The 26,330-nt window shown below is 48.9% G+C and overlaps 1 protein-coding gene across 1 annotated transcript in view; it reads right to left on the reverse strand.

Annotated features, from left to right (window-relative positions):
* The window catches only part of LOC138503896 (mucin-2-like), a 577,632-nt gene that overhangs the window by 531,022 nt on the left and 20,280 nt on the right, over positions 1-26,330 (reverse strand). The window contains exon 2 of the mRNA XM_069623967.1: positions 4,125-4,220. Within this exon, the coding sequence (XP_069480068.1) occupies positions 4,125-4,220 (96 nt within the window). The remainder of the gene's footprint in view (positions 1-4,124; positions 4,221-26,330) is intronic.

Genomic DNA, 26,330 nt, shown 5'->3' on the forward strand with positions numbered 1-26,330 from the left:
TAAAGTCAATGTCAACAAAAAACATGTTCTGGGAGACAATAATCAGTCCCAGAAAATGGAGTCTGAGTTGGGAAGTCTAAAAGACAACCCTGTGTCACTGCACTGAAGGTGCTGTGTAACACACAATAAAAAGATGATGCCTGTGGTGAGGCTCCACAGTCCATGAACACAAACATGTTAAACACACACAGCAAAAGACATGTAAGAGTGGGAAAAAGGGCTCACACTCTTACCAGGTGAAAAAATGAATCCTAGAAATCCAGCAAAGCTGCTGAGGGACTCAGTAGGCAAGGTAAATTATCCGTTCTTGAGAATTCTCCCTAACATGCCTTCCTCTGGAACAGCCTCACTGCCTACCTTAAACTTGAGGAGAACCATCTCCTGTTCTGGAAGCACCTCAAAACCTTTCTCTTTGCTTCTGCTTTCTTGCCTCCTCTCCTCTGCTGACCCCCTAACTGGAATTAGAACTGCACTTGCCCCCTCAACACCCTCTGATCTCGGCACCACCTGCACTGTCCACCTTGCAATCCCACACTTGGGGACTGTTTCTGTATCCCTACAGTCCCCCTCCCAGTCCTTGACACCTGTGGTCTGCACTTATCCATGCACTTGCCACATGCTGGCTGCTACTTACTTTTGCTATTATCTTTGCCATGTACTGCACTGCCCCCTTCCCACGCACTTGCGCGATCTGAATGACACCTGGCCTAGTAGGATCGTTGTCCGTCCTCCCTTTTGTTCCCCTCCCGTGCCTCGTCGCGCCTTGAAACACTAGTGTATAGGCGCGTCATAAATGCCATATCATATCATATCATCCTTTGTTGTTGGAGAGACTCTCTAGACCCAGTAGGGTTGAACCTGGGGAAGGGAGTTGGTGCTCGAACCATTCTGAAATTTTCTTTTAAGACACTATTTTCATTTGGTATTCCCATTACACATTTTGTTATTCTAAGAAGGAGGGCAGGTTAGGTTTTCTTCATATAAGCCTTTTTATTTTGACCAGACTGATTTGGACGTATTTAGAGTTAGGGCCAGTTAGGAATTCTAGCAATCCAATCAAAAGTGTAAATAAAGGTTTTCGAAACTTGCATTCATTTTGTCTGTGTCTACTATTGATACCATGCCTTCCTCACAACGTCCTGGAGGACGTTTGTCCTTATCTAGGGGGCCATTTGAGGGCACAGGAGCAGGAAGTGGAAACGTTGGGAGGTCATTGCGCATCGAGTGGTGCTTCTTGTCAAGGTGCTCGAGTGGAAAACGCTGTTGAATCAGAAGTGCGTTTTGTGAAGGCGCTGGAGTGAGGAGCTGCAGTCCTGAGCTGCACAGGAACTCTCTGATTCTGGAGCAGAACCTTTCCTGCTGCTGGAGGATGCAGCAAGCATCTGGTGAGAAAGGGAGAGACTGCCAGATCAGCAGATTTGCAGCTGCTTCTGGGCGTTGGCCTAGAGAGCGGGCTGGTGGTGGTGAGTGGATGGCCACCATGGTAGGGGCTGTTGGCACCCCGCTGAATGTTGTGAACGACGTTGGAGGGGAGAGAGTTGGTGAAGCCACAGGAGCTCTGGGCGTGGCCGGTATGACACTCGGAACGATGACGTCAGTGGAGGCAGAGCTGGCCATTGGTCTCGTGGAGGTTGGTGTTCCAAGGATACATGAAGGGAGGAGGTGGAAGATCCTTTCCTCTGTTATGATTCCTGGAATAAGATGGAGGAAGGTGTTTGGCTGCAAGGAAGCATTTGATGAAGAGCCAACTATGGCAAGGAAGCTTGGCACTGCATTTTACCAACACCAGAACTGAAGTGGGGACGGAGACAAGAAGAAAGTTCTACTTATCTGTTCTGATGGGTGAAGTCTAGAAAACACAGGAGCAAAAGCAGAGAGTGAAGGAGATAGACATTTGAGGGCGATAGAGAACTTTTGCAGCGCCAAGAGAGCATGATTGAGCGCTGTTATTAACCCGAAGCACAGGGAGGAGTGGCAAGTGAAAATAGAGGAGAACGTGGCACAATAACAAATAGGAGAACATGGACAGGACCAGGGTATTGGAACCTGTCATCCCCAGTGTGAGGGGGAAAGAGTTTACATTAACACGAATGACAGTGACACTGGAGGTGGAGCAAGGGACGATTTGGAACCTTGGCAGGGATGGGCTATGGAGGAGTGTCCAGCATGTACGTTGAACTTGTTCTCTACAGTGCTGCGAGCTTCAAAGTGCACTGGCAGAGTTTGCACCAGATTTGCTCCAGTTGTTGGCCAGTTTGAGGCTGGGCCTACCTGAAGGCGAAGGGAAGGTCTTCAGAGGGAGCAATGAGGGTGATAGGAGGAAAGAAGTTACATTATTGTAATGTGTATGTCAGAAACCATTGCAATGAGGGTGATGGGAGGAAGGAAGTTACATTGTTGTAATGTTAGAAGTGTCCGTCAGAAACCATTGCGATGAGGGTGATGGGAGGAAGGAAGTTACATTGTTGTAATGTTAGAAGTGTACGTCAGAAACCATTGCAATGAGGGTGATGGGAGGAAGGAAGTTACATTGTTGTAATGTTAGAAGTGTACGTCAGAAACCATTCTTCCAATGAGGGTGGTGGGAGGAAGGAAGTTATATCAGTGTAATGTTAGAAGGGTATGTCAGACATTATTGCAGTGAGGGTGAAGGGAGGATAGTGTATTGTAATGTCAGAAGAATATCTCAGAAGCCATTGTCTTGTGGTAAGTGCAGTCCATGTTGTGGCTTCCATGTTTAGAACGACTGCAGGTCTGAATCGTTCTACCTGCTTTATGGGGATGTTGTATTAATGTGAGGTACAGTATGTGTAAGGATGAATCAATATGTTGTTTGGCAGGCTTCGGGTAGTGTAACCTGCTTGTAGAAATGTGCAAGATGTTGGGTTGTGGGTTATACAATTCGCTATTTGTGACGTAGTGCAAACGTGAGATATAGTGTGTGGAGGTGAGTGGAGATGCTATGCGGGCTCTGTGTTATGCAACCCGCCATCGGAAGTTATTGTTGGCTCGTGGGCTCAGTATTGTGATGCCAGAAGTTATAGTGGGCTCTGTAAGGATGCAACCTGCCAGTAATGAGTGTTATTGATGAATGAGGTAGAATATGCGGGGCTCTGTGGGGATCCAACCCCATGGTGTGTATATTGTGGGAAATGTTGTGGCATGCGGGTATGAATTGTTTTGGGATCTGCTGGCATGCAACCCGGTATCTGAAGTTGTTGTGCTGCGGGCTCTGGGAAGTCAACCTGCAAAATGAGAACTGTTCTGGGCTCTGCTGGGAGATAGTGCTTTGGGGTCTCTGAGAGTCAACCCATAAAGGAGACATGTTGTGGGCTCTGTGGAGATGCAACCTATTATATATAGAAGGATAAGCCAACCTGCTGACAGAAGTGAGTGTATTCTTGCAGGTTATGCAGGGAACTCAATCTGTCTGGCGAAGTTAAAGAGGATGTGGTAGCTTGGATGGTGCAGGCCTGGAGGCCATTATGGTTTTGGTTGCAGTAGGAGGAAAAGGAGATATGTTCTAAGCTTTACTTCATTGCTCTGCGTGGAACAATGTCAATTGTTGCCATGCCTAGCTGAAAAACTTGTCATTTTAGGAGGCAAGTACAATTTCAGGGGCTGCAACATCCTGAGACTGGAAATAAACATTGTCCGAAAAAAAACACAGGAAATTACGTGACGCACTTTGGAGTACTATCCCAGCATATAGCTGCACGCTCCTCCACTCCTAAAGTTAAAGACACTTCTGTTCAAGAAATTCCTGAACTGTGCAATGTTGAAAACATGCTGGACAGACGGCTCCCTCCTATATTGCGGTCACCTGCGCATTGGACCCTCTGGACGAATAATCCACATGTACTACAGCCATCCATTCCTTCATAGCTAGGTTCACACTTCATCAAAGCCTTTCATTACATACATGTAGTGTAATAGGGTCACATGTGAAGGTTAGTTTCCCTGGTATTTTAAATAAAGTGTTTTGAGTTCTTGTCTGAATTGAAGTAATGCCGCATTTTCCCATACATATTCACTCCATTAAAAACATAATTTCACATGTTCAAACATGAAAATCCTTTGAATTGTAGATCGAGGCACACATTGTCAAGGGATAAAGAGCTTACTTTCATTGTCTGTAAAGTCTGCGCGGTTCGAGGGGCTGTCCATTGTCAAGTTCACGCTTCCCTCTAAGATCTTCGGCAGGCAATACTTAGCACGGGCTAGGAAAGAAAATTGGAGTGTATTCAAGACTTGCAAGCTGTAGTTGAAAAGAAACGTCTCTTTTTCAATCTCACTACAAAAGATGAATGGAAAGCAAACTGTTTCAGGAAGGAAGCAAAGAAGGAAGGAAGGAATTAAAAGCAAATAGTAGGTCTGAATATAGAGACACAAAATAAGGAATAAAAACAGTAATAAAGAAGAGAAAAGTAAAGTATAGGGATTAGTCCTAGTTGTAAAAACAGTGTTATTTTGGTGTATCCCTAGTTTTATAATAAGAATATAATCAAAAACAAACACACATCTGTTAGTTGGCTTGAGGTGAAAAAAGCCAATTAAAGCATATGATTGAGACAGTATGCAGCGAAAGGGCTGCATATTCATAGATCCAAAGAACACTTGTCAAAAATGCTGATCCACATAGCATGTTTCCATGATAATACTTTCCAACTAATTGATTGCATTGGCACACTTCTTTTTTCGGTCTATTATCATCTACTATCTTTTAAATATTCAGGCAAGAAAATATTTTGGACACTATCGTCATAGTTGACAGGAGTGAAAACAATGATTACGTTACTTTAAAAACTGACCAAATGTGAAGGCTAAAGGGAGGAAATCTGTAAAATTGTGCCATATAAATGGACAATTAATTAGCAGGTTCATCAGAAAAGGCAGAGGTAAGAACTACCAACCTTTTGGGAAATATCTATCCAAGGGGCTCAATGATAATAAAAAAAATCCCGTCTGCTGCAAATGTCAATGCAAATGAAAATCATTGGAAAAGTCATTTCTGAAAGGACTATTATGACATTTAAATCGATCAGCAAGGGAAAGAGGCTGATCATTAATATAAGCTACCTAAGGCGAACAAGTACCAGGAACTATTAAGAGTTTGGACACGTTCCGCAATGAATTTAGATTGGGACATCGCCCAGCACAGAGAAACTATGGAAGCAAGTTACAGAGTCTTTATTCCATGTTACTCATCACATGACTAAGCCTCTGGAACTATGGACCTTTGAAACAGGACGTAATAGAAGGAAGGCAGTGGCGCATCTAGTGGTCAAGGCAGATGGTCGCTGACAGGGAGCAGTAAAGCAGACAAGCCCATGGATGTCACAAACTAGATTGCAGTGTACTGCAGGGTGAAGGAATGGTGATGGATTGACACTGAGCAGGGGTGGAATGGCAACCAAAAGAGGCCCTAGAAATAATTTTCAAAGTGGCCCCATATTGCAAATTTTCAGCAAGCACAAACCTTTTCCTATGGGAAAATTAGAAAATAAAAGAGGTTACCACACAAAAGAGGCCCAAGGTGCATAGGACTACAGGGAAATCTCCACAGTACCATATAGGCCAGTCCACCCCTGACTGAGATCCTGAAGGGGTTGCAGGTTCAGAAAAGAACAGAGCCCGAATTTGAAAACACTCTAGAGCAGAGACAGACTTTGCAAACACTACAGTGAACCTGCGTCAGGGATGAAAGGTGTGGAGATGTAGGAGTTTGGCACTCCCTGTAAGGGTGACTCTCACACAGAAAGTATATCCCAAAATGAGGAAATGGGACCAAAGAGCGGTGCAAGCAGCACAGTTAGAATACCGAAGCAGGAAGAGTGGAGGTTCACATGTAAGGCAAGAGAAATCTGTATGGTTATCACAGAGAGCAGGGACCAGGAAGGACTGTGGACCAATCAATGGGGCCCCTGGGAAAAGTTCAATAATTTTGTGCACAATAGGAAACAGTACAATATGGAACAAAACTCCAAAAGATAATAATGACACACAAATTGAATAATTTGCTACATGCTGAGAAACAAAGTCCAGTACCAACCTAAAGTCTAACACAGACAGTGATGTTAAGTTGCTTGTTGCATGCTGGGAAAACTGTCCAATACCCACGGAACATTTAACATATACAGTGAGATAGAATGCGATGCAGGTGGTGCATGTGATCTTGCCCCTCTTTCCACTAAGCCAACCCACCAATTCCCTTTCAGACCATGAACGTGGCACCGGTGCACTGCATAAATCCGCATAGCCTAACAAAACATAGAAAAAATACTTCGAGAATGCAATCCTTCTTCACGCCTGCTCTGTAAACTGCTACACATGGAAACCAGCAAACAATAAACAAATACACCGCGCTACTGTAGCAGAGGGATGAATTGGAGTCATCACAGCTTTTTGGGTGTGAACATGTGCGCAGGAATGTCGTAGGTGCCATTCTCTGACGTGTGGCACAGTAGCGTCAGTATTTAGAATGGAGGCATTTGGAGAGATGGTCCTCTGTGACATAAGCTCCCACAGGTAGCACACTGATGGCAGATAGGCCAGGTGAGGAGGAGACAGTGTTCCGGCGGGAACCCGGCCCCCCTCATTGAGTGTAAGCAGGAAACCGAAAAGGTATCAGTAGAACAGCATGACAGAACATTGGTGGGGCAGCACTGAGCTGGTAACCGATCATGAAGATAGGTGGGGAAGCAGAGGTGCGTGTAAGGAAGAGAGTAGGGGGAAATGTGCACAGTGGGAAGAAAAGGAGCAGGAGTCAGGGAAAAGGTCCACTGGAAGATGGGAAGCTATAAAGTGTAGGAATAAGGCCAATAGTAAAAGGGGCTATTGACACAGGAGTTATTTGTAAGCTGCATCATGAGAAGACAGTAGGGGTCATTCAGAGTTTGGAGGTAGCCATGGTGCTATTAGCAGCAGGCCCCGACTCATGTTCCCCCACCCACTCACCCACCCAGCATTGACAGGCACCTTCCAGCAGGCCCTGACTCATGTCCCTTGCACCCCCACCCACCCAGCAGTGACAGGCACCTGCCAGCAGGCCCAGACTAATGTCCGCCCACCCACTCACCCACCCAGCAGTAACATGCACCTGCCAGCAGGTCCTGACTCATGTCCCCCTGCACCCCACCCACCCAGCAGTGACAGGCACCTGCCAGCAGACCCCGACTCATGTCCCCCCAGCCACTCACCCACCCAGCAATGACAGGCACCTGCCAGCAGGCCTCGACTCATGTCCCCCCCACCCACTCACCCACCCATCAGTGACAGGCACCTGCCAGCAGGCCCCGACTCATGTCCCCCTGCACCCCCACCCACCCAGCAGTGACAGGCACCTGCCAGCAGGCCCCGACTCATGTCCCCCTGCACCCCCACTCACCCACCCAGCAGTGACAGGCACCTGCCAGCAGGCTCCGACATATGTCCCCCTGCACCGCCACCCACCCAGCAGTGACAGGCACCTGCCAGCAGGCCCCGACACATGGCCCCCCACCGACTCACCCACCCAGCAGTGACAGGCACCTGCCAGCAGGCCCCGACTCATGTCCCCCTGCACCCCCACCCACCCAGCAGTGACAGGCACCTGCCAGCAGGCCCCGACTCATGTCCCCCTGCACCCCCACTCATCCACCCAGCAGTGACAGGCACCTTCCAGCAGGCCCTGACTCATGTCCACCTGCGACCCCACCCACCCAGCAGTGACAGGCACCTGCCAGCAGGCCACGACTCATGTCCCCCCACCCACTCACCCACCCAGCAGTGACAGGCACCTGCCAGCAGGCCCTGACTCATGTCCTCCCACCCACTCACCCACCCAGCAGTGACAGGCACCTGCCAGCAGGCTCCGACTCATGTCCCCCCCAACACGTTATCACGATCCACAATCATGGGCCTTATGGCCACCCAAATCACACACCACGCCATTCCAGTCCAAAGACACAACCAAGTATTACATCCACCCCACATTGAAATCCCCATCACGTGATACATCCCAAATGGCAAGTATGCATATCAACACATGTCCTTCACACACACACAATGGGTGCAAGTGATTGAGAAAACACAAATCATGACATGCATGAAACCAAAGATAGAATACCACACATTGAAGTATGAACTAAAAATGTATTAAACACAAAAGCAAGGGAATGAAATGAAACACACAATAATGGAAATAATAATGAAAAAGCTGCATGTCCAAAATATAAAATAAAAATGTGTGAAAGCAGAATCCAAATCAATCCAAAAGCACATGGGTCCCGAGTGTCTGTCCATCAAAACAAATCCAAAGTGAAAATAAGACAAAACCATTGATCCATGAAAAAAAAAAAAGTGAAATCCAGTGTAGAACTATATACAAAGTACAAATCCAGGTTCCATGAGCCCAACCATTGAAAGGAAATCTACAAAAAAATCTACCTAATGAACAACTATATACAAAAAGGTGGGGCATTGTCCAAGCGCCCCAAAATAAATAAAAACAGAAAGAAAACCTAACACTAATTAACTATATACAATGGCGGCGGGCAAGTCCTACGGCTCACTTGTTGATTTCCTGGGCCAGGGCATCATCGAACTCCTGTTCCACGTCCTGGAGGCAGGCCTGCTCCATGGCCCCGAGGTTTCGCAGGGATGTAGCCATGTCCACCTCCAACTCCCTGCGAATTGCCTCGAGGCACTCAGCCCGCCTCAGCGCCCTGCGCATGGAGTTCTCCGACCTGACCATAGTGAGCCGTGCCTCTTCTGCCCGCCGCCGCTCCGCATCTATTTGCTGGCCCAAACGCTGCCACACGGAAGACACTCCCAATCCAGGGTCCTCCTGTCCTCTGGCCGATGCTTGCCCCTCTGATGTTGATGGCCCCAAGGCATCATGGCTTCCACCTTGAGCCTGCTGCTGCCGTGCCTGTGCCCTGCCTCTTGATGCCTGCACGTCCTCCTCCTGCTGGGGTGCAGTTGTTGGTGTGGCCACCCCTGCTGGACCTCTGTTAGGAAAGATGTCATAATTATATGTAATTTTCCCTCAATGTAGCAACCCCCAAACTTTTTGCTGTTGTTTTACACACGGACCTAGACTTTGCCAGAGAAGCGCAGCCTTCTGCCACACTCCTCTGGGCTTCCGCTCAATTCTTATGGGGAAACTGACATTCCCTCATGACAGTCAGTACTGCGAGACTTTGTTTCCCTTAGTCCTTTTCTCATGTTGCAGCTTTTGTGTAACATGAAACAAGAGTGCACTGTAACTTACTTTACCGCGCTCTTGGGTCTCTAGTTATTCCAAAGGCCTTGGAAACTCTCGATGGACTGATTATGAACCGTGCAAGTGTGTCACGGATGGGACTGGTGGCAGCTATCGGTTCTCTTGTGTTTTGAAACCTTTTTCGGCATGTTATCCGCGCTTACCGCGTTTGGCACAAATGAGTGGCCTGGCTCCAAAATGGCCATGCCACGAGGTTCTTTGTCCTGTCCGCTGACCGTCTTGCCCCTTCATCTTCCCCAGGTCGAGCCGACCAGGGTGAGTCCTTATTTGGTCATGCACTTTCCCGCGAAACCCAAAGCTTTTGCGGGCTTCTGCATGCCTTGTGTGTGCCTCCAGGATGTGGGCTGGGATGTCTGTTCCCAATACACATCCTGGGTGCCAGAGAGTCTGGAGTGTCCTGAATGCCTTGGACCACTGTGGTCCGTGATAGGTCCACGTATGCTGTGAGTGTTTGTGAGCAGATCTCCCATTGGGTCCTCTCCGTTTTGGCGCGAAGGGAACTTTGGATAAGAGGAGGCTGGAAACACCACTACCATGTCGATCTCCTGAGTTCACACCGAACAAGAGATAAAGTGCCAAGTATCCTGGAAAAAGAAGCTGAGTCGAGGAACCGCTGGTGACCCGCTGAAGGTTTGGCAACCTGAACCGCTGTCGTCCTACGAGACCCCTCTGCATCTGATCGTCCTAGAAGGTCTGCGAAGGCGCTTCGACCCATTGGAATAGTGGGATCAACTATTCCCGGCACCTTCATCAAAGCCTGCAAGTAAGCCTCTTCGGAAGTGTCCCTTGGCCAACCAGTGGGCTGACCAGCTTGCGCAGGACGCTTTGCTCTGTCACCGCTGCCGTTTAGGGGAAGCCCTCGAAACTTGGTCCACTGCTTGCTCTGCGTCCACGGCACCCTCACACCGAATTTAGTACACTTGGCATTCCCAGGTCTGAAATGAGATGAGTGCGCCCGGACCAGAGTAAACGCGGTTGCCGCGTTGCCCTGCTGAGGTAACAACCTGTGCACGTCCGCTGCATTTGGGACACCCTCTACCCTGCGTCCTGCTATGCAGAATCTACACAGTGTCGGGACGTCCTGATCATCGCAGCTGAACCTGCCAGCAACGTGACCTGAATTGGAGAACTCTGGGTCTGCCTGCGTCGGGGACCAGTGAGTAGTCCATACCCCAACCGGTGGCCCCTCGCGCAGGAGCCTGTTTCTTTTCTACCGCTATTGTGAAATAGAGACTCTATCCCGCACCCTCAGCCTGCTTCTGTCCACAAGTGGAGGCCTTGCTTGAGTAGTGGGGACTTGTTCTGCATCGCTTCATTCACCTTCCTGAACTGCCGGATATCCTTGAAAAGGCCCTCTTTTGTCCATTGGCACAAGCGTGCAAGTACTTTTGAGCATAAGGCTCCTCTCTTCGTAGGACTCGGACTTCCTCCTAGTTAGGTGTATTTCTGATGTCGAACTGGGTCTAATGATTACTTGCACTGCCTGTTTTCCTCCCCATCTAGGTGGTCTACATATTACGTGCTCCTAACTCCTTAGACCCCTCGGTCTTGTATACATATTGCATTGATTGTGTTGTGTTGGTTTACTTTAGTATTATTGTGATTCTTTGCTATGGTCGATGTTACAAAGGCCTTGTAATAAATGTGTCTATATTTTTAATATAACACCTGTCTGGAGTAATTTGTAAGTGTCCTTGCTTTGTGTGCTCATTGAGGTCTTTCAGTCACCCTCACCCATCTTGAGACCTAATCTTGACCGCCGCCATCGCTACCCTGATTGGTCTGGCTTGTCCAGAGGTTACCCTGTTCCAAGAAATTAGGCTGGCCTTCTGAATCTCTGCCCCTCCAGGTCTGAGTTCAGAAATCCATCTTAACAACCTCCGACTCCCGACTGTGGCAGGGATGTGTCCTCCACCAGCCTGGCTGCTGGGTCAGAGGCAGCTCCACAGGGTACCCAGGTGACACATGGGCCGGAAGATGGCACGGAGGACGACTGTCGCATAGGGGGTTCATGTGAGGAGGGGGTCGGTAGAAGGTCCAGCACACGGAGGAATCCAGTGCTGGTGACCTGTCCTAGTAGGTCGACGTGGTCAAAGAGGCATCCGAGATGACGTGCAGAGTCTTCACGAAAACACTGCAGGTCATCTCGCATGCCCTGTTGACGCAACGGCATCCCAGCCAGGACAGGCTCAACACGGTCCCGGATTGCCACGTCCGCAGGGAGAGGAAGGCCAGTTGTTGTGCGCTCATCCCCTCGCTGAGAACGGGTCTGGACGTAGGCATCCCTGCTGGTGTGGGATGATGCAGTCACAGGATCGGGGACAGGATTACACACAGGCACTGTGCTGCCTCCTGTCCCTGCACCTGGACTGCACAACTAGCACCAGTGGGATCCCCCCCTCCAGACCCTGTGTGTGTCCCTTCCACAGCCTCCTCCTCAACCAAACACCGCACCAACCTGGATGACTCTGTGCCATCTTCCTCCATTAGACCCTGTGGGGTCTCAGCTGCCCCTTCTGCTGCTGAGGAGTCCACGTCCAACTTCTGCCTCTTGGCAGTTGCAGCCACAGAGCAGCACCAGACTCCTCACTCCCCGACGAGATGACAACATGGGAGGGGAGCCGGGCCTTGCGTCTCCGGCTGGCGGTGCGATCCCTGCCGCTTTGCTCCACAGTACCATCTCCTCCCTCTCCATCAGTTGACGCTGCAGACAGGGAGAGATAGAACACAGGCATCGGGACATTGTACAATGGTCTGATACACACATGACAGATGAGTGGCAGTGTCAAACCTCAGACATGACATCACACTCCCCAACACACCTGTCATTTCAACTCACACACATGAGCAAATCAACAGGAATGTTGCACCAGGCAGCACCATCCATACACAAACAACACCATGAGCAGCCGAAGGTGAGCCTGACATCACATGCAACACGGGGAGTGCAGAACACATGCACACACGCCACCAGACATGCATGCATCTGTACATCTCCACCACCTGTCGCAATGATAACATCACCATCCATGTCACATCTGGCAATCAGCCCCCTACATGTCAGTGTCACATGCATCCATGGTGTATCATAGTTGCACACTTGTCAAATACAAACACATGCACATGTAAATAGTGCAGATACCTGCAGGTGGAAGAAGCATCCATTTGTGTCACCACAACCATGCCACAGTACATACACAGAAATTTAAAAATGTGTGCACCCACACCTGCATTTGGCCAGCATGCTTACCAACACATAAACCATCGATGTGTCTCACACATGAGAGGACTCACATGCGGCAGGCTCATGTCCCTGTTAGGGAGAATTCTCTGTAAGGCTAATTTCCCAAACCTAGTGAGTCCCCCAGCAGCTTTGCTGGATTTTTTGGGGTTATTTTTTTCTCTCCTGCTAAGAGTGAGATTCTTTTGCTCCCACTCTTAGGCATGATTTGAGGTGTTCCTTTAACTTTCCATGTGTTTTATGGGCTATGGGGTCTTTTACTCCATAGGGTCTCATGTGTTATTTTGATGTGGGTTACACAGCACCCTCCGTGCCGTAACCCAGGGGTGTCGTAGCGACCCCCCAACATAGACTCCATACCCTGGGACTGACTACTGTCTCCCAGGGCATGTAAAGTCACCATTGGCTTTGCTAGTCCCAAATTATGAACAGAAACCAGTACAAACCATCATATTGTGGACGTACTGGTTGGGGCAATTCGATTGCCTCGGAGTCTGTTGTTCGAGGGGGCACGTCTCCGTCCCCCCTGATCGAGTTTTGGCTGGTGGCAGTGGATACTACTTTTTATATTCGACTGCGAATATATTTCTAAGGGATTTTCCCATTGTTCAAGGCTACCAACTTTAATTACTTAATTCTTATAGCCTCAAACATACCGCCGGTTTATTTATTTAATATTAATTCGCCGGTTGGTATTTTTTGCCAGAACTCGATTCTAAAATGGCATTTGTGTTCTCTTCTGTGACTCCAACCCAAGTCGAGCCCTTTGTTCCACTTTTTGGTGGGCTTCTCCACAGAAGCCTCCAAAAGTGGTGCCACTCTGTCTGGGTACCACAGGGGTTGTGGGAGGGGGTTTAGGCACCCTGGACTTAGTTACCTTGGTAACTCAAGTTGTACTCTTGTGTGATTGGCCCAAGTGGTGAGCCGGCCGGCTCACCACTTAGCATGTTTGATTGACAGCTAGGCTGAGTGAATGGGGGTATGCTGCATAAAAGCAGGGCTTTGGGGACTGGAACTTCAGAAGTCGCCACAGGACCTAAGAATCTGAGGAGGGAGAAGCTGAGCCGGCCTGCAACGACGACACCACCGGTGGAGCCCTGCTGAACCGTCTCACCACTTTTCCCAACGACAGAGGAGATCTCCAGCGCGGAGAGTCTTCTTCCTTCGACTGGTGGGGATAACCAGTCTACCTTCTTTTCGCCTTCCTGGAGCATCTCGTGGCCGCCTTGCCTGTGCCAGGCACCCCGGCAACCGGGATACCACTTTTTCACCACTACCGCAAACCGAAAGGGTAGTACCTTTGTACCGGAGAACTCCGCGGCTGGTTTCTTCCCTGGCAGTGCAACGACCTTCTTCCTTCCTCCACAATGAGATCTTCTCTTCCTCTGGATGACGCTGTGACTTGCACCCTCTGCCAGGAACAACTGCCCCCGCTGGAGGATCCTCTCCATTTAAGGTACCGTGTTCCACCTGGCTTCCCTTGCAACCGTTTCAACGGGGTGTATTAAATCCTCGTCTCTCAAACCTGGGTTAGCCTGGGACACCTTAGCTAACGTTCCTGCACTGAACTAAACCTTTTTCGAACTACCTCCACAAACTTTGAAGACTCTGTGTAACTGTCTGATCTTGGGCATCTTCCGCCTGGCTCCCTTGAAAGTGGGCCTGGCACCTAAACATCCTTGCACACCAGTAGACTGTGCCTTCCTAACTTGCTGTGGTTCTTTAAAAAGTGTTTAGTGTGTATGCTTCCATAATTCTGCTTTTCCCTCCCTTTTTATTTAACTTGTTGGAGTGCCATCGAACGTTAAGCGCTCACCTCTGTCTGAAATAAGTGGTGTTAACTAAGTCTTGCCCAACAAGTAATCAGGGATGTACATATGATAATAGTGATTGTGTTTTGAACTTATCTTACCAATTGAGTGCTAGTGTGTTTTATAAGTGTGTGTTAAATAAATAATGACATACTTTTACACCCAAGCTCTGGTCAGTGTTTGCTTGTGCTACTGTATTTCTGTACCTATTTTGTATGCTCTGTATACTGCCTAACTCTTCTTGAGGGAAGTCTGACTGCTCAGCCACAGCTAACAAGCGCATCTGTGTGGTACAGACTGCTACCAAGTGGGTTTACTGCCAAACACCTGTAGTCTTAAATCTTTTGCAGTGGTCCCTAAGGGAACTGCACAGGTTTCTGCCTAACACTGGTGTACAACGGTGGGATTTGTATTGAGTATACATTTTAGTGTGCTTAAAGATACCTTAGTGCAACTAACCACAAAGCTTAGCACTAAAATAAGTATTTTCTAAAAACCTGTCAACTATGGAAAGTTATAGTCAAGAGTCCCTTGCTACAAAAACTGCTGATTGTTTAAGAGTTCTCTGTAAGCATAAAAATCTCCTGACTAATGGCAAGAAAATGGAGCTAATAGAAAGGTTGTTAGCAAACCAAAGTCTGGATGGTGGTTCAGAGGAACCTACCACTCCAGAAACTGTAGATAACAGCAATGATATTGATATCAATGTTAGTATTGATAACTTTGAGTGAGAAGCAGAAGAGGAGGTGGAAGAATTTAGAGTTGTCTCCCCTGGGCCTCTCCCTGCCCTGCCAGCTGTGCCTACTGGACCCTTACCAGGTCCCACACTTAATCCTCAATATATGTAACTAGAAAAAATGAAGCTTGAATTAGAATTCAAAAGAATTAATGCTCAAACAGAACAACGGCACCAAAAACGAAGGCCCAGAGAAATGGAGCTCAACCATGAGCTAGAAATGAAAGAAATGTCTGTGGAAAGTGCTTCTCTCTCCGAATCCTCTAGGAGTTCCAGTCCCAAAAGACCCTGGATGCCTAAGGAGTTAGGGGGTATGTATGAGCCAAGGTTGGATGTGTTGGACTGGTTGAATTTTTTTTAATATAATCATGGGCTCCAGAACATTACAGGACATGAGTTACTTTCCTGGTTGTTCTCTGGGCTCCCCCCTGTTGCAACTGATGTGGTAATGGAGTTGGGAGAGGAGGATAAGAAGGATTATGAATGTGTGAAACTAGCTTTGATAGCTAGATTTGGGAAGACCCCTTCCCAGTACCTTAAGAGGTTTAGGACCCTCAAAAAGCATGATGGTACCCCTTGGGCTACCTGGGTGAGTGAAAGTTTGAAGAACTTAGAGGGATGGATTAAGGGTTACAAGGTGAACACTTATGAAGGAATGAAGAATCTTGTGATGTTGGAGTCAATTTATGATGCCTGCTCTCTTGAGCTCAGACAGCACTTGGCTGATTCAAAGGAATTAGGTTCCAGGAAACTAGCTAAGGCTGCTGACTTGTGGGTTGCCAACAGGGCTACTCACAAGGACTCTGGGGTAACTCAGAAAAAGGATGAGGGAAAGCAGCCAAAAAAGGACTCCAAAGAGAATTCTAATAATTCCAATCCCAAAGAGGGCCCCAAACAGAACAATAAGGGTAAACCACAAGGAAAACCAAATCAAAGTAGTGTAACCTCTGGTGGTAACTCAGAAGGAGGTCAGAACAAGCCACCATTCTAGAAAGCATTTGGTAAATGCTTTGTGTGTGGCTCGCCTGACCATGTGAAAGGAGATCCCAGATGTAAGGGTAAACCTTCAGGGGTCCAGCTTGTCTCATTAGCCTTCACTCCAGGGGAGGAAGTACAAATGGCAAGTGGAAACTTTCTACTGCTGGCTGATGAACCCACTGGAGTCTCAGCCAGTGTTTCTTTAGTGTCTCTGGGTCTGTGGGAACAACAGAATCTAGATGTCTATAACTCTATCCCAAATAATACCAAAGAGTATTATAAGGACAGTGTCCAGGTGAATGGTCAGGAGACTCCTGCCATTAGGGACACTGGGGCCAGCATAACTTGTGGTGGATAAATCTTTTTTTCAGGCTGAGGATGTTGCTAAGGCACCCATACGCCTCACCAAGTTAGCTAGAGGGCCTGTGCAGATGCTTCCCCAATTACCAGTTCTCATCCAGTTTAATGACATGACTGTAAAGATACCTGTCAGCATACAAAGTGAGGTGCCAATAAGGGTTCTGTTGGGTAATAACCTGAAAACTCTTGGAGTAGTGTCACACACCCGCAGACCGCCTAGTAAAAGGTTACAGGAGCTCACCAGACCTGCAAGGGAGAGAACCATGAGAGGTACTCCCCAGGAGATGATGAAGAAAGATATCACTCCTACACCACTGGAATTACAACTTGCTATCTCTGAGCAAAAAGAAGCAAAGGGGAAACCCAAGACTTCCAAGAAACAGCCAACAGCAAGCACTCCAGTGCTTCCAACAAGGACTTCCCCGAGGTTATCCAAAGTTACACCTGTAACTCCACCTCCAGCTGAGGCTGAGAAGGAGGTACAACCCTGTATGGTGGAACTAGACTCTGAAGAAGAGCTAGTGGAAGGCCAGGAACTCATTGGAGATCTGGATCCTGTTGACCATCCTGAGCTGCAGTCTTTACTGGCAGAAGGTGGACCCAACAGGGCAGACTTCAGTAAGGGACAGAGAGAATGTCCAACTCTGGAAGGCCTTCGCCAACAGGCAGCTTCTCAGGCTGATGGGCAAGAGCCTGGGTAGTATAGGTTGCACTGGGAAGATGGCCTCTTCTACAGTGAACCAACTGAGTCTGCACCTGGAGAATACAAGCGGCTTGTAGTACCTCAAGAAAACAGACAACAGTTCTTGCAACTGGCCCATGAGATTCCTTTGGCTGGTCACTTGAGTTTCAAGAAGACCAAGGAAAGGCTCTCACTCTACTTTTATTGGCCAAAAATGGGGGCTGAGGTAGATAAGTTTTGCAAGAGCTGCCATACCTGCCAGACTTCTGGTAAGGTTAGGTCCAAGAATGTGGCACCTTTAGTGCCTCTCCCAGTAGTGGGAGTCCCATTTGAGAGGGTAGGGATTGACATTGTTGGTCCCATTGATCCTCCAACCTCCTCAGGCAACAGGTTTATCCTTGTTGTAGTAGACCATACTACTAGGTACCCTGGGGCAATTCCTATGAGGACTGTTACAGCTCAGGCTGTGGCTAAGGCCCTCCTTGGTATTTTTACCAGGGTTGGGTTTCCTAAGGAAGTAATCTCTGACAGGGGGTCAAATTTTATGTCCCACTACATGAAAGCCATGTGGAAAACCTGCAGAGTTACTTACAAGTTCTCTACCGCCTACCACCCTCAGACAAATGGATTGGTAGAAAGTTTCAACAGAACCATGAAGAGCATGATAGGTGCTTTAGAGGATCCCCTTAAGAGAAAGTGGGACCCTCTATTGCCATGCCTTCTCTTTGCTTATAGAGTAGGTTATTCTCCCTTTAAACTTCTCTATGGCCATCCAGTCAGAGGTCCATTGGCCCTGATTAAGGAGGGGTTGGAGAGTGCTCCTTCCCCCAAGCCAGTCAGAGTGACTGACTATGTGATAGGTCGCCGAAGGAGAATGTCACAAATGATGGCAGAAGCTAGTCATAACCTGAAAGCTAAATAGGCACTGGTCAAACATTGGCACGACCAGAAGGCTAACATGGTTGAGTTCACTTAAGACCAGCTAGTTCTAGTTATGATCCCAACAAGGCAGAGGGCCTTGCAAGATAAATGGATGGGACCCTTCAAGGTTGTGGGTAAACTTGGAGAGGTGAACTATCTGGTGGACTTGGGCAATCCCCAGGAAGCTCCTAGAGTCTTCCACACCAACCGACTAAAGGCGTATGTCTCCAGACCTGAAGTAGGAGCCTTGCTTCTAGCTTCAACAGAAGAGGAAGAACAGAGCGAAGCTCTACCTGATCTCCTCAGAGGCTTACCATTAGACGAAAAGATTGAAGGAGTAAATCTCTCTTCAAATCTGACACCTGAGCAACAAGAAGAGTGCAAAGCCATGTTAAATCCGTTTGCCTCTCTGTTCTCACTTTCACCAGGCTTGACCCCTTGGGGACAGCATGATATACTCACTGGTGACTGTCTGCCAGTCAAAAGCAGAGGATATAGAATGTCAGAAAATGTAAGAACCCACATTAAAGGGGAGGTCAAGAAGATGCTTGATCTCGGGGTAATAGAGCCCTCTACTAGCCCATGGTCTAGCCCAGTTGTGTTAGTACCAAAGGCAGGATCCAAAGAATTGAGATTCTGCGTGGACTATAGAGCTCTTAATGCAGTCACCAAGACTGATGCCCACCCTTTGCCAAGGACGGATGAGTTGGTGGATAGACTTGGGTCAGCCAAGTTCCTCAGCACATTTGACCTTACGCCAGGCTATTGGCAAATAGCCCTGACAGACCATACCAAGGAAAAGACTGCATTTTCTACCCCAGTTGGCTTATACCAATGTAAGGTTATGCCTTTTGGATTGAAGAATGCACCTGCTACATTCCAAAGAATGGCGAATCAGGTTCTGAATGGGATGGAGGACTTCTGCATGGCATACTTGGATGACATTGCAGTATTCAGCCAAACCTGGGAAGAACATGTGAACCACTTAGGATACGTTTTGCAGGCTCTTGGACAGACCAATCTGACCATAAAGGCAAGTAAATGCCAAATTGGTCAGAGTAAGGTGGTCTACCTTAGGCATGAGGTAGAAGGTGGAGAAATAAGGGCTTTGCTCAGTAAGATTGAAGCTGTGCAAAATTGGACCACACCTACTACTCAAACCCAGCTGAGAGCTTTCCTAGGCCTCACTGGGTATTACAGGAATTTCATTGAGAACTATGGGACCATAGCTTCTCCACTGAATGTGATCTCCTCTCCAAAATTCCGTAAGAAGGTCAAATGGAATGAGGAATGCAATCAGGCCTTTGAAAACCTGGAGAAGGCTCTTTGGCAAGCACCAGTACTGAGAGCTCCTGACTACCACCAAACTTTCTTTGTGCAGACAGATGCTTCAAATGTAGTTATAGGTGCAGTCCTTAGCCAACTGGATGAGAAGGGTAGGGAGCACCCCATTTGCTTCATCAGTAGAAAACTGAAGGATCCTGAGACAAGGTGGGCAACAATCGAAAGAGAATGCTTTGCTATTGTGTGGGCAATGAAGAAGTTTAGGCCATACTTGTATGGTTCTACTTTTGTTATTCAGACTGACCACCAACCCTTGAGATGGTTAATGCAAATGAAGGGAGAAAATCCAAAACTATTGAGATGGTCAATTTGCTTACAAGGGTTTGATTTCACCATTGAGAACAGGTCAGGGTGTCACCATTAAAATGCTGATGGACTCTCTAGGATGTATATCATCGACTAGAGGTATGAGGTTCATCCAGGAGTGGATTAAATCCTCCTGTCCCTTAGTCTGGGGGGGGGGGCGAGTTTTAGGGAGAATTCTCTGTAAGGCTAATTTCCCAAACCTAGTGAGTCCCCCAGCAGCTTTGCTGGATTTTTTGGGGTTATTTTTTTCTCTCCTGCTAAGAGTGAGATTCTTTTTCTCCCACTCTTAGGCATGATTTGAGGTGTTCCTTTAACTTTCCATGTTTTTTGTGGGCTATGGGGTCTTTTACTCCATAGGGTCTCATGAGTTTGTTTGATGTGGGTTACACAGCACCCTCCGTGCCGTAACCCAGAGGTGTCGTAGCGACCCCCCAACATAGACTCCATACCCTGGGACTGACTACTGTCTCCCAGGGCATGTAAAGTCACCATTGGCTTGGCTAGTCCCAAATTATGAACAGAAACCAGTACAAACCATCATATTGTGGACGTACTGGTCGGGGCAATTCGATTGCCCTGGGGTCTGTTGTTTGAGGGGGCACGTCTGCGTCCCCCCTGATCGAGTTTTGGCTGGTGGCAGTGGATACTACTTTTTATATTCGACCACGAATATATCTCTATGGGATTTTCCCATTGTTCGAGGCTACCAACTTTAATTATTTAATTCTTATAGCCTCAAACATACCGCCGGTTTATTTATTTAATATTAATTCACCGGTTGGTATTTTTTGCCAGAACTCGATTCTAAAATGGCATTTGTGTTCTCTTCTGTGACTCTAACCCAAGTCGAGCCCTTTGTTCCACTTTTTGGCAGGCTTCTCCACAGAAGCCTCCAAAAGTGGTGCCAATCTGTCTGGGTACCACAGGGGATGTGGGAGGGGGTTTGGACACCCTGGATTGAGTTACCTTGGTAACTTAAGTTGCACTCTTGTGTGATTGGCCCAAGTGGTGAGCCGGCCGGCTCACCACGTAGCATGTTTGATTGACAGCTAGGCTGAGTGAATGGGGGTATGCTGCATAAAAGCAGGGCTTTGGGGACTGGAACTTCAGAAGTCACAGGACCTAAGAATTCGAGGAGGGAGAAGCTGAGCCAGCCTGCAACGACGACACCACCGGTGGAGCCCTGCCGAACCGTCTCACCACTTTTCCCAACGACAGAGGAGATCTCCAGCGCGGAGAGTCTTCTTCCTTCGACTGGTGGGGATAACCAGTCTACCTTCTTTTCGCCTTCCTGGAGCATCTCGTGGCCGCCTTGCCTGTGCCAAGCACCCCGGCAACCGGGATTCCACTTTTTCACCACTACCGCAAACCGAAGGGGTAGTACCTTTGTACCGGAGAACTCCGCGGCTGGTTTCTTCCCTGGCAGTGCAATGACCTTCATCCTTCCTCCACGACGAGATCTTCTCTTCCTCTGGACGACGCTGCAACTTGCACCCGCTGCCAGGAACAACTGCCCCCGCTGGAGGATCCTCTCCATTTAAGGTACTGTGTTCCGCCTGGCTTCCCTTGCAACCGTTTCAACGGGGTGTATTAAATCCTCGTCTCTCGAACCTGGGTTAGCCTGGGACAACTTAGCTAACGTTCCTGCTCTGAACTAAACCTTTTTCGAACTATCCCCACAAACTTTGAAGACTCTGTGTAACAATCTGATCTTGTGCATCTTCCGCCTGGCTCCCTTGAAAGTGGGCCTGGCACCTAAACTTCCTTGCTCACCAGTAGACTGTGCCTTCCTAACTTGCTGTGGTTCTTTAAAAATTGAGTGCTAGTGTGTTTTATAAGTGTGTGTTAAATAAATAATTATATACTTTTACACCCAAGCTCTGGTCAGTGTTTGCTTGTGCTACTGTATTTCTGTACCTATTTTGTATGCTCTGTATACTGCCTAACACTTCTTGAGGGAAGTCTGACTGCTCAGCCACAGCTACCAAGTGAATCTGTGTGGTACAAACTGCTACCAAGTGGGTTTACTGCCAAACACCTGTAGCCTTAAAACTTTTGCAGTGGTCCCTAAGGGAACTGCACAGGTTCCTGTAAATACACATCCATATATGGCCCTACAAAGACATATGTGCAACCTGCACACTCCTGCCACACCTCAACATACACAGCGTCCAATCAGTACGCATGTACACTTACCGCTTGACTCCAGACAGGTCTGCCTCTCAAGGACCTGGAGGTAGAGCGCTGGGCGTATACGTTCCAGGACCCTCATCTGGTTGTTGTTTAGGCGGACCCAGCACCCCTCAGCATCCGCTGCCTTCAAGGGGCACCGGGCATTGTAGAAGGCCCTGGACCTGAAGTCCTCCCAGCGCTTCCAGACCTGTTGAATGTCGCGGACTGCCACCCCCTCCACATTGATGGCAGCCACGATGTCCATTCAGATCCTCTTCCGTCTTTCATTGTCGGCGCGCAAACTTCCGTAGAGGGCATCATACTGCCCCAGGACTTGCTCCACCAGGATACCAACTTCATTGGCACTGAAGCTTGTAGCCCTCTGCCTCTCTGGCTGGGGGTTGCCGTTGGAGCCAGATGGTGTTGTGTCTGACATGGCAACCCCAGAGGCAGGTGTGGGTGGGCAACTAGGTCCTGGGGCTGGGCTGTGGAACGATGGAATACCAGTCTGGAGTCTTCTGTTCCAGCAGGGGTGGTCAGAGCAACTGCACCCCTGCAGATGGCTGATGTGCAGGTACTAAACAGCAGGGCACGTGGGCAGCAGGCAGGCAGACAGGCAGGCAGGTGGGAGTGTGCTCGGGGTTCTGGAGGGCAGGAAAATGGGCTTCTGGACAGGTCTTCTGTGTGTTGTTGCATGGCCAGCTTGATATGAAGTGATTTGGCACTTAAAAAAACTGCACGTCTGCGTGTAATTCGATGAAAGGCCCTTAGCCTTAGCGCGTAAGCGCGTCTGTGACGTGATGTGCAAGGGCGTTTCCCTCAACACAGGTGCATGTTGATTGTACATGTGCAAAAACTGCACGTGCGGGTGTCACTGCGTGTAATTGGAGGAAAGGCCCTTAGCGCATACGCGCATAAGTGACGTTGCACGTGTGGGCTGGGTTAAAAGGTACGCTTAGGACGCCATTTTCTTGTACGTGCTTTTTGTGGAGAGCGAGTGGGTGATTCTTGTACTTCTTGTCGGTTCACATGCGATTAATTCCCAACGGTTCCAGTTCGTACTCCCTGTATACTCAGACAGCGTTCAATTCTTCCTTTGGCGGGGGTGTTGCCAACGCGCACACGCGCATCTTTTTCACATTCTTTTTCCAGGCAGATGGTGAGTCGCGCACGTATTTTTCAACTGTGGTTGCCCCCGTGTGTCGCATACCCATTCAGAGGTCATTGTAGGCTGTGTGTACCACGCATCCGCTTATTTTTGTGTTTCTGGGTGCCACAGCGTAGTGGGGGTTCTCTATTCCACGTACGTGGTCTACCAGGGGTCGCGTGCACGTTAAATTTTGTTTTCGGGGTGCCTTTGTGTTGCCTGACCCGTCATCTTCCCCCTGGGGTCACAGACAGCCTTGCTAGAGCACTAGGGTATGTATTCCATCTAGTACCCTACCTCTTTCAACCCAATTGCCCAGGACAATTGTTTACTGCAACTCTCATTCGCGCAACAATATCAGTGCCATGGTTGGGAGGCGACCAAGCAGTAAGGGAGTCAAAGGTGGCCGACCTCAAAGAGGTGGGCACGGTAGGGGGCGTGGCCAGGATGTGCAGGGTGGCCCAAGAGGCCAGTGTGTGGATGACCAATTAGGGACACGTATGCCCCCCCAATGGGGCGGGGAGATGTAGCTGACACCATCCCAACTCAGGCCTTGTTAACCCGGCCCATATTGTCAACCGAACTGGCACTGGATGACTCCCAGGCTGACTTCCGTGTCACCAAGTCGAAGCCACGTGTGACGGTGAAAGTTGCTGTCACCAGGCCACATGGATCTGGGACAGCAATGTCATCTGCTGCCCCAAGTAGTCAGGGCGAGGAGGCTGCAGGGGCAGCTGCAGCTCAATCCACCCCAGCTCCGAGTCTCCCAGCCCGGACAGTGTTGGTCCAAGTCCATCACACCAAGGTTGGTCCTGCCAACATCACCCAGCAGATAATGCCTGCAGTGAGACCTTTGGTCATCGTGCCTTTGGCTACTTCCAGTGCCCAGTCCACCTGCGCTTCTGCCCCTACCAACCAGAAGGGCTAAGCCACTGAAGGTCCGCACCACCTTCCAAGAGGAAGAAGGGTGCTCTTTCGGTACAGGCTGGGACCCCAGACACGGCTACCCACTCCGGCACGTCAAGGAAGCCTAGTTTCAATGATGCTGAACTAGATGCACTTGTGAGCTACGTGTCGGAACATGGCGGCGAAATGGTGGTAACTACAGGGTGCAAGACTACGACTGCTCAACGTAGGGCCCACTGGCAGACCATCGCGGACCACATTAGTTCCCTTGGATTTGTGAAGCGCACAGCTGATGATTGCTCTAAGCGGTGGAATGACCTGAAACGCAGAGCAAAGAACAAGCTGGCTTCCAATCATGCCTCTACTCTGGTGACTGACGGTGGGTCTCCACCAGAGGAGGAACAACTCACTGATCATGAGTCTATCGCTGGAGCATTCATCACAGAGGATCAGATCCAAGGCGTGGGAGACCTACCAGTTCTTGAAGCAATGTCCGGTGAGTGACCATGCATGTGTGTGCAATCCATGTGTATGTTGCTTGGGTGATGTGTTCTGATTGAGTGCCAGGTGAGGCTGTGTAGTCATGACTGCTATGGGTCACCCATGTGGTCCCTCCAAACCATTCCCCGGCCTTGGGTTTCCGTTTCACAGTATCCCTTCTGACTGCAGTTGACAATTTGCACATGATTACTGCACTTGCCCTTCAACTGTCCTCTTGCCACAACATTATTCATACTGTTTTCTTGTTCAATCTGCCTGATTGATGAAATAATTAGCATTTTTACCACACATTTTTGTGGCCTACTGCCCCAAATTTGACATACATCAGTCAGAGATTACACCCCACAATGGCCCACATTTCTCAACTTATTATGGGAATGATTTGAACAATCAGGCTGATTGAGTAATGTGCACCTACATATGGCCTGCACACAACCATTTTGGGGCCCTGTTTGAATGTTGAACATGACAATTGTATTCTGTCATGTTGAAGTGAGCAACCATTGATGCATTGCATCGATATGCCTGCCATCACTGCATCAGTGAACACTGGCTTTGTTGCAGCATGTGGCACATGCATGTTTTGTCACACTTTTATCCATGTTTAATTTCATGATGTCCATCTCACATGGATCGGTGACAGTAGTGATTTGCTACCATCTGGGTGTCTGTGTCAAATCTGCCATGGCTATGCTATGTGCCATCATGTGTCATGTATGTGGATTGTCCATGCCACTCACAGGCTAATGTGTGATGCCAGTGCTATCCAGAATGCAGCACATGTGTTGGTTTTCCATCTTGGAGTCATCAGTGTCTGCTTTTTGCCTCCCCTTCCAACTCATTGACAGTGCATGCATGCCAGAGTTATTGTCATGTGTGACATGTGTCATTTATGTACTGGATGTCTGCCTTGTCATGCCTATGTGTGTGTGCTATGGTGCTCATGCCTTTTTTCATTAGTTATCTTTCATGTTTTTGTAGGTGATGAGGCACTTGATGCTGTTGAGGAGGAGGAGATGGCGCAGAGCCAGGAGTACTCACAGCCACAACCGGGCACCAGTGGAGGACGTAGGGTGGTGGTGGGTGAAAACCCAATCCTCCTACAGACCATACTGTCCACGGGTGTCTATGGGTACACCTCCGGAGACTGCTATGAATCAGGTGCTGAATCGGCAATTGAGACATATGTCCCGTTGCAGGTGAGTGTTTCTGGCAGGGATGCTGTTCTGTCCAACCCACCTGCACCGGGGGTAGACCCCTCTATGGGGATTTCAGTGTTGGAAGGTCCGCCTGTGGCGGTTACGGATGCAGGGTCACACTCCAAAATATTTGCTCCTGTTCCTGGGCCAGCAGATCAAAGGAGGAATGCAGTCCTGCAGCCTCAGGCAGTGCCAGCACAGCAAGGTGCACATCACCTTGACCCAAACAGGTGTGGTGCCCGCCAACGCGGTGGCCGTGTGCCACCAGGCAATACTGTGTGGGAGAACTACATCTACACTATAGCAGCACAACACGGGGCATTGTGTGAAATGATGGCTCAGGCAATGGATAGGGTGGCCACTTCCATTCTCCCCCATGAAAGGCAGATAGAGCTCCAGCAGCAGGCAACAGAGTCCATTTGCCACTCACACAGGGAGGACATGTTGGCCTCCGACAGGGAGTGACGGGCTGGACTGGAGACTCTGCGCACAGCCATATCTGTAGAGTCACAGGCCCACAGCGAAGTCCTGAGGTTGGGACACAGCTCCCTCAGAGATACTCTGTGTGAACTTGAGGTGTCCCGGAGTACAAGGGCAGAACAGCAGCTGGAGCAGCTGACACGCACACTCTCAGCTGAGCTCCAGGCAACTCGTCAGGAGATCCGGGCATCACACGAGGCCATGCAGGCAGAAATGCGCGCTACCCGTGAGGTGCTGCATGGGGATCTCCATACCATCATCCTGCAGAATCAAACCTTTCA

This window comes from Ambystoma mexicanum, chromosome 11 (assembly GCF_040938575.1).
Source record: "Ambystoma mexicanum isolate Mex_15411 chromosome 11, UKY_AmexF1_1, whole genome shotgun sequence".
NCBI classification, from domain to species: Eukaryota; Metazoa; Chordata; class Amphibia; order Caudata; family Ambystomatidae; genus Ambystoma; species Ambystoma mexicanum.